At 34.4% G+C, this 12,697-nt stretch overlaps 1 protein-coding gene across 3 annotated transcripts in view; it reads left to right on the forward strand.

Moving 5' to 3' along the window:
• Window positions 1-12,697, forward strand: part of LOC139984703 (receptor-type tyrosine-protein phosphatase F-like) — a 61,951-nt gene that overhangs the window by 1,996 nt on the left and 47,258 nt on the right. For 2 of the 3 annotated variants that reach the window (XM_071998739.1, XM_071998721.1), the window contains exons 2-6: window positions 133-237; window positions 5,323-5,646; window positions 6,509-6,775; window positions 8,629-8,763; window positions 10,701-10,850. In XM_071998739.1, coding sequence (XP_071854840.1) covers window positions 162-237; window positions 5,323-5,646; window positions 6,509-6,775; window positions 8,629-8,763; window positions 10,701-10,850 — 952 coding nt within the window. In that variant the 5' untranslated portion in view covers window positions 133-161. The remainder of the gene's footprint in view (window positions 1-132; window positions 238-5,322; window positions 5,647-6,508; window positions 6,776-8,628; window positions 8,764-10,700; window positions 10,851-12,697) is intronic. The other variant, XM_071998729.1, reaches the window with a different exon arrangement.

The following is a 12,697-nucleotide window of genomic DNA, read 5'->3' on the forward strand; positions in this document are numbered from 1 at the left end:
TCAACAGTTGATTCAATTCATCAGAAATGTTCTGTTTAGTGTAGACATAGATAGTCACCTGTACACAACATAGTGTTACGGAGGTTTATGATTGTTCATAATATAAATATCTTCACTTGAATTTCCTCTCAGGTTTAACAAAGATATTGTCAGAAGAAAAGATGACTTACAAAGTGCAGGTCATTGCTGTGACTACGTTGCTGCTGTGGCAAATACTCCTAAGTTATGGACAAAATGGTAATGTTGTATTTGTGTTGTTGCTTTCACAGCAGTCCACAGTGTTGATATGTTATAAATTTTGTAGCAATGCTATGCCTATACTTGGGATATGATATATACTAAATAATAAAAGCAACGCAACTTCTACCCTTGCAGTATCAAAATGTTAAGTTTACTGTAGATTATCTGGATCCTTTCAAGACTTGCGATATCAGCTAAAGTGATATTGATGTAATTATCCTGATAATGCTGGTGCATTGGGTAATGTACATCAAAAATCATGTTACACTATAAGCCATTCAATCTCCAACTCTGTTCACCTCTCATTCTTCAAGAAAATCAGGGCTATACATCATCGTCTCTTTAGTGCCTTTTTTCAATTTGAAACGGTTTCTTCAATTCCCCTTCCCATTCCCTTCATCTATGGTAGCTATGATTTCATGAATGTAATTTAAGCAGGAAAGAAAAATTAAAACCTTTGTCAATATGTTTATCAGATATTCAATCTCTCAGATCCTACAACAACGGTTAGGTGTATGTTATTCAATTACCAGGAAATTCAACATCCTGTTTTACATTTTTATATCTACATGGGTCTTATAGATCACTGTACTGTTTCTGATAAAAAGGTTTACTGTTTTCCTTAACCTTTAGCATGCAATATACGCACTATTGAATTTATATAATGGGTCTTGTTGCTAGTCTCAATCTTAAGAGGAAGTAACTGTATGCTTGCTTACAGCAGAGTCTTACTGTAGCTTTATTATGCCTGTATATATCAAAGGTTACTGTCATATTGGTAATTTGAAACATGTCTGAAGCTGTAACACTTCCGTGTTACATATGCTGCTCAAACAATGTGCATTGTTTTAACTGGTACAGTTACGGCATGCCATACGTTTCAAAAATGTCCAAAACAATATAAGCATGTCCAAAATAATATAAGCATGTCCAAATTTATACAAACATGTCGAAACTAATATGAGTATGTCCAAAAATAATAAGAGCATGTCCAAAATAATATAAGAGTGTCGAAAGACTATATGAGCATGTCCAACATATTGAAAGAATGTCGAAAAATAATACAAGAGGGACAAATGTAACTGCCTAATTCAATTTTGTATTGAACATTTTGGCGTTTTAAGTTACGCCATATGTTGCAAAATATCCAAAAAAATATAAGCATGTCCAAACTTATATGAGCATGTCCAAATTTATATAGACATGTCAAAACTATATGAGCATGTCCAAAATAATACGCGCATGTCCAAACACATATAAGTATGTCAAAATATAATATGAGCACGCCCAAAATTATATGAGAGTGTCGAATAATAATATAAAAGTCTCGAGTGTAACTGCTAACTTCAACTTTGTTATGAACATTTTGGCGTTTGAAGTCACGCCAAATGTTTCAAATATCGAACTTTTATATTGGTATGTCGAAAAAAATTAGCTTACAATACCTTCTTTGGAGGTACTTTGTATCAACTGACACAATGGTTATCATTATGACAATATATTATTGAAACATTCTTCTGTTTTTGTGACGCAAATAATTCAAAATATGTAAAAACAAGACCATCACCTAACATTTTTCCTTTTTACATCCCTACGTAATGTGAGTGGTTTCGCCCTGCCTAGAGGTGCTGAGATTATTCATATATTGTTGCGAAGGCAAAGAAGTTCACGTGCGAAAGTACGTACAACATGCACAAGCGCTAACAACGTACAGTAGTTATCACACATGCGTACGTTGGCAGTGAAAATGAACTACTATACTGTGTTACTTTTTTAACGGAAAATTGTGACACTTAATTACGGTTACCAGGCGAAGTCGGACACTAGCCCAGAATTTAAAAAAAAATAAGCCTAGGTTAGGGGTATTCAACGTTTAATCTTCACTCTCACCTTTTAACTAAATTTCAAGATGGAAACGTGGGAAGAACTCGCCAACTACATATTATTGATTAAACCGCGTGGAATGTTGGACACAGTGGTTCTTCGTATTAAACTCACTGATAGTTACAGCACCTTGGGGCCAGGTTGATCACTCGCGCTACGAAACAACTCAACTAATATTTCCTCGAAAATAAAATCGTTCTTGATCGAAATATCATTAAAATATTAACACACACACTAATACGGTAATGGATGAACTGTATATCGTCTTAAGTTACGCTGGATATGGTGTTTTTGTTTTCAGCATACCAAAATAAAAAGTTTGATATTTGGAACATATGGCGTAAAATTCAAACGCCTGACTGTTCATTACAAAGTTGAATCGAGCAGTTACGCTCGAGACTTTTGTATTATTTTTCGACACTTTTTTATATTTTGGACATGTTCATATAGTCTTTCGACACTCTTATATTATTTTGGACATGCTCTCATTATTTTTGGACATACTCATATTGGTTTCGACATGTTTATATAAATTTGGACATGCTTATATTTTTTTGGATATTTTGCAACAGATGGCGTGAATTCAGATGTCAAAATGTTCACTAAAAAGTTGAAGTTAGCAGTTACATTCGACATGTTCATATAATTTTTCGACACTCTCATATTATTTTGGGCATGATCATATTATTTTTGGACATACTTATATTAGTTTCGATATGTTTATATATATTTGGACATGCTTATATTTTTTTGGACATGCTTATATTTTTTTGGACATGCTTATATTTTGCTGGACATGCTTATATTTTTTTGGACATGCTTATATAGTTTTGGACATTTTTGATACATTTGGCATTCCGTATACAGTGCTTCATATTACTCCGATCTTACCTTTTGGAAACATAAGAAAGGAAAACAATGTCCCCATTTATTCTATTTTGCCTAAATGTCTTCTGAAATGAAGAATTGTACCAACTTTCTTCAATTATGAATGGAAGGGCAAAAATGGTATGAATGGATGGCTTCAGGCATTTAATTAATTTGTATGTAAAGTAGATCATTAAAAACCACAGCTGTCAGTCTAGGTTGTATTTTTGTATATCCCTTTTACTTTTTGAGAAATGAACAGCTGCGGTTAATAAGTGGTTTCTATGGAAATCATGACGATATTTTACTTGTTTACGTGTTTATGTTCTTGCTGTTAAGGTATTAAGTGACGGGTCTGTATATAGGTCGACCAATATAAACAAAGACTAGGTAAGTTATCCCGACACAACGTTCGCAAGACTTTGGGAAAATATTTGTATTTGATTGCATAAGATTTAACGTTTACATTTATTTCCAAATTATGCAAGGGCAAATAGTGTTGAAAGTCAGTAAGGAAAGTCCTGTTATTTATGTAACAATGAAACTCCTAGCTCAATTAAAGTTCACACTTGTTTTTTTCTGAATAACAATACACACCTTTACTGCAGAGGCTTAAGAAAGCAGCCAATCCATTAAAAACATTATTTCTAATCAGCCGTATTACAGGGCTTTTGATTCCTATGGGAATCACTATGATTGTTTACTTGTTTCACTTGTTTTTAACTTTATTATGTTTTTTTGTTCTTGATGTCTACTGGCAGTAAACAAAAGCCTTATTTTTAACTGCTATACAGCAAATTCCACTGGCATTTAAGTCAGTAAATAGCCAGCATTTTGGGAGCTACCAAAATTAGTAACAATTGAATGCTAACATTTTTGCATGAACACACTGGATTACAAAATACCATAACATTTCAAATAACAAATATCTGATTTATCCTAAGTTAGTCAAGCTGCTTTGTTTTAATAAAAACAAAAATTGCCAACCCTGCTTTCATTTTACAAATGCAAGTTACAGGTTTGCAATCACACGTGTAAGGTATATGTGAAATATTGAATATAATATACATGATATAATGAATACTGTGCACAGCAGTCTACAGTACAGTGTGAACACTATGTGTTATATTGTCAACGTTTTGTAGTCTTAACTTCAGAACTGGTTTGTATGTTTTTGATTTTTTGACAGAGGCAAAGTGACCTGTGAGATGGTGATGATATGTGTGATGGCATGTGAATGTGTATGTATGTGAGCCCCTGTATGTGAACACCATCATTTTAAACTAGCACATATAGATTAAGTTCATACTTGGGATGTGTATTGATCCCCATGCTGTGTGCAAACTACCTATTGAATTGAATTGGTGGAGTCACATTCTGAAAACCTTTAAAATATGATAACTGTATTAAAGGTTAAGCTACAATGACCACAAATGGTATAGAGTGAGTACAAGAACAAGATAATTTGTGGTCAATATAGGTCGAGTCTGTAAACCGTGAAAATGTTGAATGAATTTTATGCTAGGAAAGTGGATCCATGTTAGTAAGTAGAAGGAACCTGTTGAGCTTGGAGAATATCTACGGTCATTTCAAGTCAACTATGTAGACCCTTGTAAACTTGATAACTTAAACATGTAAAGCTTGAATTACTATAATATTTGGTATTTAGGTCTACATTAGTGAATACCAGAATAAGTTTGCTTCTTGGGAAGTCAACTGTCATTTGAGATTATTAGAAGTTAAAGTCTGAAAGCTCTTGAATACACAAATGTCTCTAGTACAGCATGAATTAACATGTAAGTTGACATGGAAATCTACAAACAGTGTGGACCTTGCAGATAAATTCATGTGAGTAATGTTTAACACTTAAAACTCTAAACAGTATTACTGTTCAAGGTTCTTGAATCTAAAATGAGGAATTTATCACTCAGCCACTTGGCTCTCTGGTTTGTAAGTGATGTTGTTTGTAGTTATATATTGTTATATTATGGTTATATTATGGTTATATTATGATTCAGAGCAAATTGTTTTTATGCCATAATATTTTTGCCATAAAATTTATGCCATAATATGCGGGAAGATCACATATACATACATACATACATTTATTGGTGTACTAGTTTCTTTGTGACCCTGACCCCCAATAACTCCAACACAGGTGGGAAATATCCTAGGAAATTTGTTTGCCTCATGTTATAATACAAAAAATTGTTTAAATGTAACAAGAGGATAGTATAAAGTTAAATATAAGAGCATACATCTGTTTTGTTTGCAAGAATCTCATTGTATTCTTTTCTTTTCAATAACAGTTAACATGTTCTCTCTCAATAGAGCCAGTAAAGATGACTTTCCTCGGAGTAAAGCCTTTTGAGTCTGAAAATACTAACACACACTACCAGTGTCACATTAGTGAACCCAATAATATTGCAGAGACTGCCAATGTAGAGTCTTTCAGGACTGTTCGGACAAGGAATACTGATGTTGAAAATAAAGATCCACCAGCTCCAGCCTGGAATGCTGGTGGTGCTTATAAACATTGGAGGGTAACATTGGACAATAATAGAAATAATGACGCCTTTGGGGTGTTTGGATGTGAAGCTGCATTAAATGGAAAGATCACTACATCAATCTCCGGGATATTTATGAGATCAGATGGTGAGTTACTCACAGCTGTAGTTATTGGCCTGTGTTATTGGCCTGTCATACATTATATCATTACATAATAATACAACGTTATCACAGGTGGTATGATAATGATATGTGGACGTTTTACTGCAGCGTGTTTAGAATAGATTACATAATATGAGCTTAACACATTACAAGTCTCCTGTTATATTGCATATATGCATATATTGCATATTTACAAATGTATTCCTGACAAGAACATTTTTTGGGGGAACAATATTCAAGCTGGGTAGCAAAAGTGGTTGAAGTGATTACATAAAACATTATAGTGCAATTAAGGGTCTGCATTGGTACTGCTAATGAAACAATCTGGACGATTGTTGCACTATACTTTCAACATGGCTTTAATTGCAATGCAGTCATGTGGATGAGGATAATGACCGTGTAAATGTCAACTTCAATATGTAACAAGACGACATTTGGTTGAAAATGTAAAGCAAATGATAAAACGTTACATGCTTCTTTGCACAATTTGCATCAACTTTATCTTGGACTTTAATGCGATTCCATACTTGACACTTGATCCCTTTGTATCATCAGCCTGTTAATATACAGGAGAATGCAAATTGTAAAAATACAGCTAATTTTGTATCATACCATTTAACCGTTCTTCTAGAGTTTTACTGGATGTGGTTGCTGCAGCATTAAGTTATTTGAGGCATTTATGTTTATATACATGTAATATAAGAAGTGCTGAAAAATATTGTTCTTACAATATTTTTGTAAAGAAGAACTTGTTAAATGTTTGATTTAGTATTTAATACCACATAAATTTTACACAGGCCAATATATATAACTCATGTATATATTGTTACAATGTCCTTGATTTCAGCCGATATTGTACCCAGTGATGAGTTGGTCTCATTAACTGTCAATGCGGGTGATACAGATGTAAGCATTGGTATGAAGAGCACCGGATCGAGTAATGTTGCAGACTTCAGATGGTTGAAGGATGATGTAAGGAAGAGTGCTTTTAATGGAGATGATAGTTTGGTCATCAGTGGACCAGTTGAGGTAGATGATGCTGGTGTCTATGAGTGTCATATCCAAGGCCAGAGGATTAATGCAACACAAGGTCTAAAACTGTTGATAGTAAGAGGTTTGTAAATCACTTACATATTTCAGATATGAACTGCTTAATAGCCATTTACTAAACACATCTTTGTTTAAGAGACATTCGTTATCATAATGTGTTAAAGCCCAACAGGATTGTGGTTCATGACACCATAACAATCTCATATTAATAAAATATAGGATATTCTGTAAGGTCATTTGACTATCACAGGTCTATGTCTTGCGACTAGATTAATGGTTGTTTCAATTTGTGAACTATTTTTAGAAGATAAATCCTTCCTTTCCCAATTATGAAGATCGCGAGTGGTGATGTTTTCATGGAAGAAGTAATTCAAAGCTTAAGTTTCCTTGTATAACATTGCATGTTATATCCGCTATCCTTGGAATGTGGTTGATTTGAAATGTTGACACAAAGTGTTGATCCTCACTTCATCACTATTGTAAGAAAGCACAGAATATATATGGACATTGACATCTAATTGCACTCACTGCCACACCATTAAGTCTGACAATGAGAGTGTTACAAGCTTAATACCATCTTGCAAAACGCAAACTCTGAACATTTGTGTTCTATGAGATTTACTAGATTTCAAAAACTTTAACATTCTGAAAATCAGTGTTTTGCACAGTATGCTTTTTGTCAAAAGTCTGAGGTAATGTATCTGTGCCAAACTGCAATAATCTGAAAATTTACTATTTTGAAAAGATTTACTAAGTGTATGAACTGTAATAATCTGAAAATTGCAGTTTTGTAGAAATTTGCTTATTGTGTAACAAGGTACAAGTATAAAACTTGCCGTTTCACACACTTGCCAAGATTTTGACAAACATCTACAATCCGGCACTTGAAACAGAAATATTACTTTGTGTCGTAACATCCACAAAATGTATTTTGCCATTCACAGATTTTCTCTTTTGTATTGCCATAATGACATTAACTAACATGCTGTTGCCAGATGCATCTATAAAATGTCACCAAGTTTTAAAAACATTGTACTTCTACATTATTTTTTAGATGTTGGTTGTTACTTCCAGATGCAAAAAAAATCCAGCACTTTCGTTAAACTATGAACTTTAGTCATCAGATTACACTCTATTGGCCAATAATCAACTTTATAGATCACCTTAAACTGGTATTTAATTTAAATAATATAAAACGTCTGACAATATCTATAGAGTTAATTAAAACATTTTATTCACTAATTTGAAATCCTATGAAGAATTTCTGTTATCTGAGATAGATTACTGTACCTCCGGTTTGAATGGTGTTTTTATGAACATCCTTCACAAAGTTAAATTGCTACAGTCCAAAATGTGAGAGGTGAATGCCGCAGTTACAGAAATTACTTCTAATTAAAAATGGACTAATTGGAATTAGTTACATTTATTTATGAACATCAGATAGGTCTTTCTTTCATCTGTAGTTTTTCTAGGGGAATTTCCTTTATCAATATAAATGTTTTGTGTTGAATAAGCATCACAAGTAATAAAGAGAAGCAATTGTCTCAATTTTGTAAATTTCAAAGCAAGTGTGAGATCAAGGAGAGCGTTCTTGAGAAACTTGTGCATTGCTTAAAGAGAGGATATGATCAAAATATGAAGGCGCAACTATTATACAAACAAATGATAACGGTCTGTATTTCAGACTGTTTTTTTTCTCCAAATTATTACAGTTTTGTCACTGTGGTATGTAAGTGATCACACCTGGATCAGCCAAGCCCATTGAGACCAGATTAGAGATCGTCTGGATACAAGAAGTTGCTACATGTACAGTAAAGTGTACAAAACTTGTTCCTGGCTGGTACATTGTGATCCAAAATGTGAAATTGAGCTGCATATCATAATTTATATCTTTGCATGATCTTTTCATAACACCAGCTTGTCCAGCTCAACGATGGGGTCCATATGCTTGTCATGGTATATGTGATAACTGCTATAACGGAGGCATTTGTGATGAGAATAGTGGAAAATGCATTTGTGCCCCTGGGTTCAAAGGAGCAAATTGCGAAGAAGGTAACACTTTTCTCCTTGTTTAACTGAAAGCAAAGGTATACCTGACATATCTTTATGACAGATAGAGATTCTGCATAATGCACTTTGCAAATCATAACAGGAAAAAAAAACAATTTATTGAACTTCCCACAGGTAATCCATTTCGCTTCTCATGCTAAAGATATGATGTTAAATAAGGGCAGGAAGCAATTGCTCAAGTCTAAAGTTTCAAAGCTTAGACCTTGTATCTTACATGTAAAGGTATGATGTTGATAATAAAAACAATAAAAACCAACAACAACTATCATATCTGCAGACTAAAGGCATTTCTGAAATAGGGACTTTTAGGCCTTACTTGCACATCAGTGTGTCCAGAAAGTTGAAAATCCAATCCAGATTATATACTTGTAAGTTTAATAATTGCAGGATACTTACAGGTAGTATTAATTTACCTAGAGAGTAGCAAGAATGGTTTATATGCAATCCTATTTTGTAGACAGGACCTTATTGTTATGATGATGATGATCGATGATCGATGATGATGATGATGATGATGATGGTGGTGACGGTGGTGACGGTGGTGACGGTGGTGACGGTGGTAATAGTCATGGTGGTGATGGTGGTGATGATGATGATGATGGTGGTGATGGTGATGGTGGTGGTGATGGTGGTGGTGATGGTGGTGGTGATGGTGATGGTGATGATGATGATGATGATGATGATGATGATGATGATGATGATGATGATGATGATGATGATGATGATGATGATGATGATGATGATGATGATGATGATGATGATGATGATGATGATGATGATGATGATGATGATGATGGTGATGGTGGTGATGGTGATGGTGATGGTGATGGTGATGGTGCTGGTGATGGTGCTGGTGATGGTGATGGTGATTGTGAGATAACATCAGTAAAATCAGCACGACTCTTTCAATCAAGTTCCCATGAAACATGCCAATTGAATTCAGTTATTGATAGCCAACATACTTGTGACTATAGGCTGCATATGGTTTCACGGATCCTCAAATATGTTTTTTTCAGTAAAATACATTAAAGCAGGGTTTGATTTTGACTGGTCAAAACCTGTTTTGACCACAAAGCGGTTTAAACCTGGTTTAAACCGGTCAAAACTCTAAAATAATTTGGAAGCTCCGGACAAAGTTCTGCAGAAGGTCTTGGGTAGTGTGAAGTATTATGCATACCATTGGAGTGATCATAATATCTGTTTTAAGGTATTCTCCCATTTGCTTCTCTTCCCAAGAATCAGTCTTGAAATGCCTTTTTGAGCTGTAGTAAATTAGTTGTTCCAAGTTCAATTGCAGTTTAACTTTACACTGTAAATTGTAGTAAGGAAGTTTCATGGAAATTTATATATGTGTCAGTAGGCCTACTCTTTAATAATACTGTATATCTGTGTTCCACATGTGTCCTTTGAACAATGCTTGATAGGGGCCTACTTGGCTTAGATACTTGCTGTAGATGAAAATCTCTTATTGGGTTGACAAACATGTCAGTTTATGCACAAAATTAGTTTTGACCACTTTTATGTGGTCAAACTCCACCCCCCTGGTTTAAACCAGGTTTAAACCGGGCGGTTTAAACTGTCTTGGTTAAAACTGGCCAACTCTGCATTAAAGGGTGTATGTATCCTATTTTGTCATTTTTAAATAATGTCTTGAATGTGTTGATGACACTGAGGTCAACTTTACTAGCCTCATTATAGGACATTGTTGAATACACTTGAAACATTCAAAAGTATGCATATAAACCTTTGCACTTTTTGTTTCTGATCTAATGTTTTCAAAGATTTTAGTGTTCTGCACATGACAAAAAACATGCAGCTTCTGTGTTGACTGGAAACCAATAAAGTTGCATATCCATGATTTTGAGATGCTTCTCACGTGACAAGGGTGGAATTTTAATTAATTTATATTTTTCTGTTAGGTTGCGGAGGTAACAGATATGGAGACACATGTGAAAAGCAATGTTCTAGCACTGACGCATCTGAAAAATGCGGTAAATTTCTTTTCTGCCTCGCCCACCCATATGGCTGTAGCTGTAACACAGGATGGAAGGGGTTGGACTGTCTTACCGGTAGAGCTTTACTTTACTATTTCATCATTTGCTCCTATTCCATCATGTTAGTGTAAAGGTTTTATCATTACTAATGTATAGTATATTTCAGGTATGTATGGGCTTTGGGAGTTTAATTCTGGTTTGCATACTGGCTTTGCCAGATGCAGCCAAACATCCATGATCGGATTTTGGAAATTGACATTTTCTTTTGGGAAAGACTGGTGGTGTGGGGGAGGGGGAGGGGGAGGGGTGGTGGAAGTGGTAGTGATGTAATTGTTTAGCGAAGTGATCTATTTCTAATAATTTTGTACAAAGAATAACTATTGTTAAAACCCTACTTATAAGGCTACAATGTAAAACCCCACCAATATAGTCTGGCATTCTCAAAGGCAAATATCCTGTCAACAAGACATTTTAGGACAGCCTACTGCACAGTGCACTGCATGATGCCACAACTGAAGAGAATCACAGCTCTGGAAATTCGATAAGAAATATGAATATATGTAAGACGTCCCAGCCCTTGAATGGTGCTTGACCATGAACATGTTGCAAATGATTTAAAAAGTCTAGCATTTCATTACCAAAATCTTGAGGTAGTACCTCAATTTCCATGACAAGAGCTCTAAATGTTGTTCCAAAGTTATGTTATTTCATGAGGAAAATAATGTGTAATACATTTTTGATGTTTAATTGTAAATGTTGAAGTCATAACATTTTTTGGTGAGAGCTGAAACTGGTCAAGCAAAATCTTGAATTTAGATGTTATCTCAATAAGTAACATTCAGTATTGGTTTTGAAGCTTCTAAATTTACCAAAAAAAACATACTTCCAAAACTGTGTTTTTTCTGGGGGGGGGGGGGGGGAATGGTGCATGATTTACTTTACATTCAATTAGTTAAATACATTGATCTTAATAGTATGTAGTCAAATTAATGTTGTTCATAGTTTGTCATAGGTGGGGTGGTCTACATGTTGTAAGGACACACCCGATACACACAGAGAACAGAGTAACTACTGTAAATCTGAAATTTTTTTACCAAAGTAAAACCTGAATGGTGCTATATATCAGTAGCATGTGCTATTAGGATTACAGTACGAACTGAGGATATGTGTAATCAAACAAATCCAGTTGCATTTGATGAAATTACACATATATTCAGTCCGTACTGTAATCCTTAAAACACATGCTACCGATTTATCATATCTGCACGATTCAGTTTTCACTGTAGTACAGAACTTTAAGATTTACAGTAGTTACTGAAATCTCTGTGTGAATCGATTGAAGGACATCAGAAATGCACAGTACAAGACGATATGTCTGTACTCAATGCCACAATTGAAAAGAAACTCTTAAAAAGCAAGATGATGTTTCATCTGTTATCTCTTGACTCCCCAACTTGATTGAATTTAAGGATGCCACTCTGGTTCTGCACTGATAGTAATATAATTCATTAGTTAAGCAGAGGGTGCTTTAAAACTAGATAACGTGTGCTCAAAACTTAAAAATTGGTCAAACTATTTAAAGTTATGCCCAATACACATAACAAAGGCACTATATGACTGTGATGAAATATGTATTATAATGTTATTAAATAAATGTGTTCCACATCCCTTTCTTATATTGGAAGAGTCCAGATACACACATATTTAGGTAGACATTATATGGTTCCATTACATAGAAATAAGTAGGAAAACTCTACCAGTACATATGACCAATTGTATTATTTGAGACCTAAAATACCTTTATCACTGACAATTAACAGATCACTGTACAGTATGACAACTGATCTGTATCTCTCCATTTTAGCTAAAGTACAAAAAGCAACAGAAGGGAGGGGGCCGGGTCGGGATGGTCATTTCAATAT

The sequence above is a fragment of the Apostichopus japonicus genome, chromosome 2 (genome assembly GCF_037975245.1).
Source record: "Apostichopus japonicus isolate 1M-3 chromosome 2, ASM3797524v1, whole genome shotgun sequence".
NCBI lineage: Eukaryota > Metazoa > Echinodermata > Holothuroidea > Aspidochirotida > Stichopodidae > Apostichopus > Apostichopus japonicus.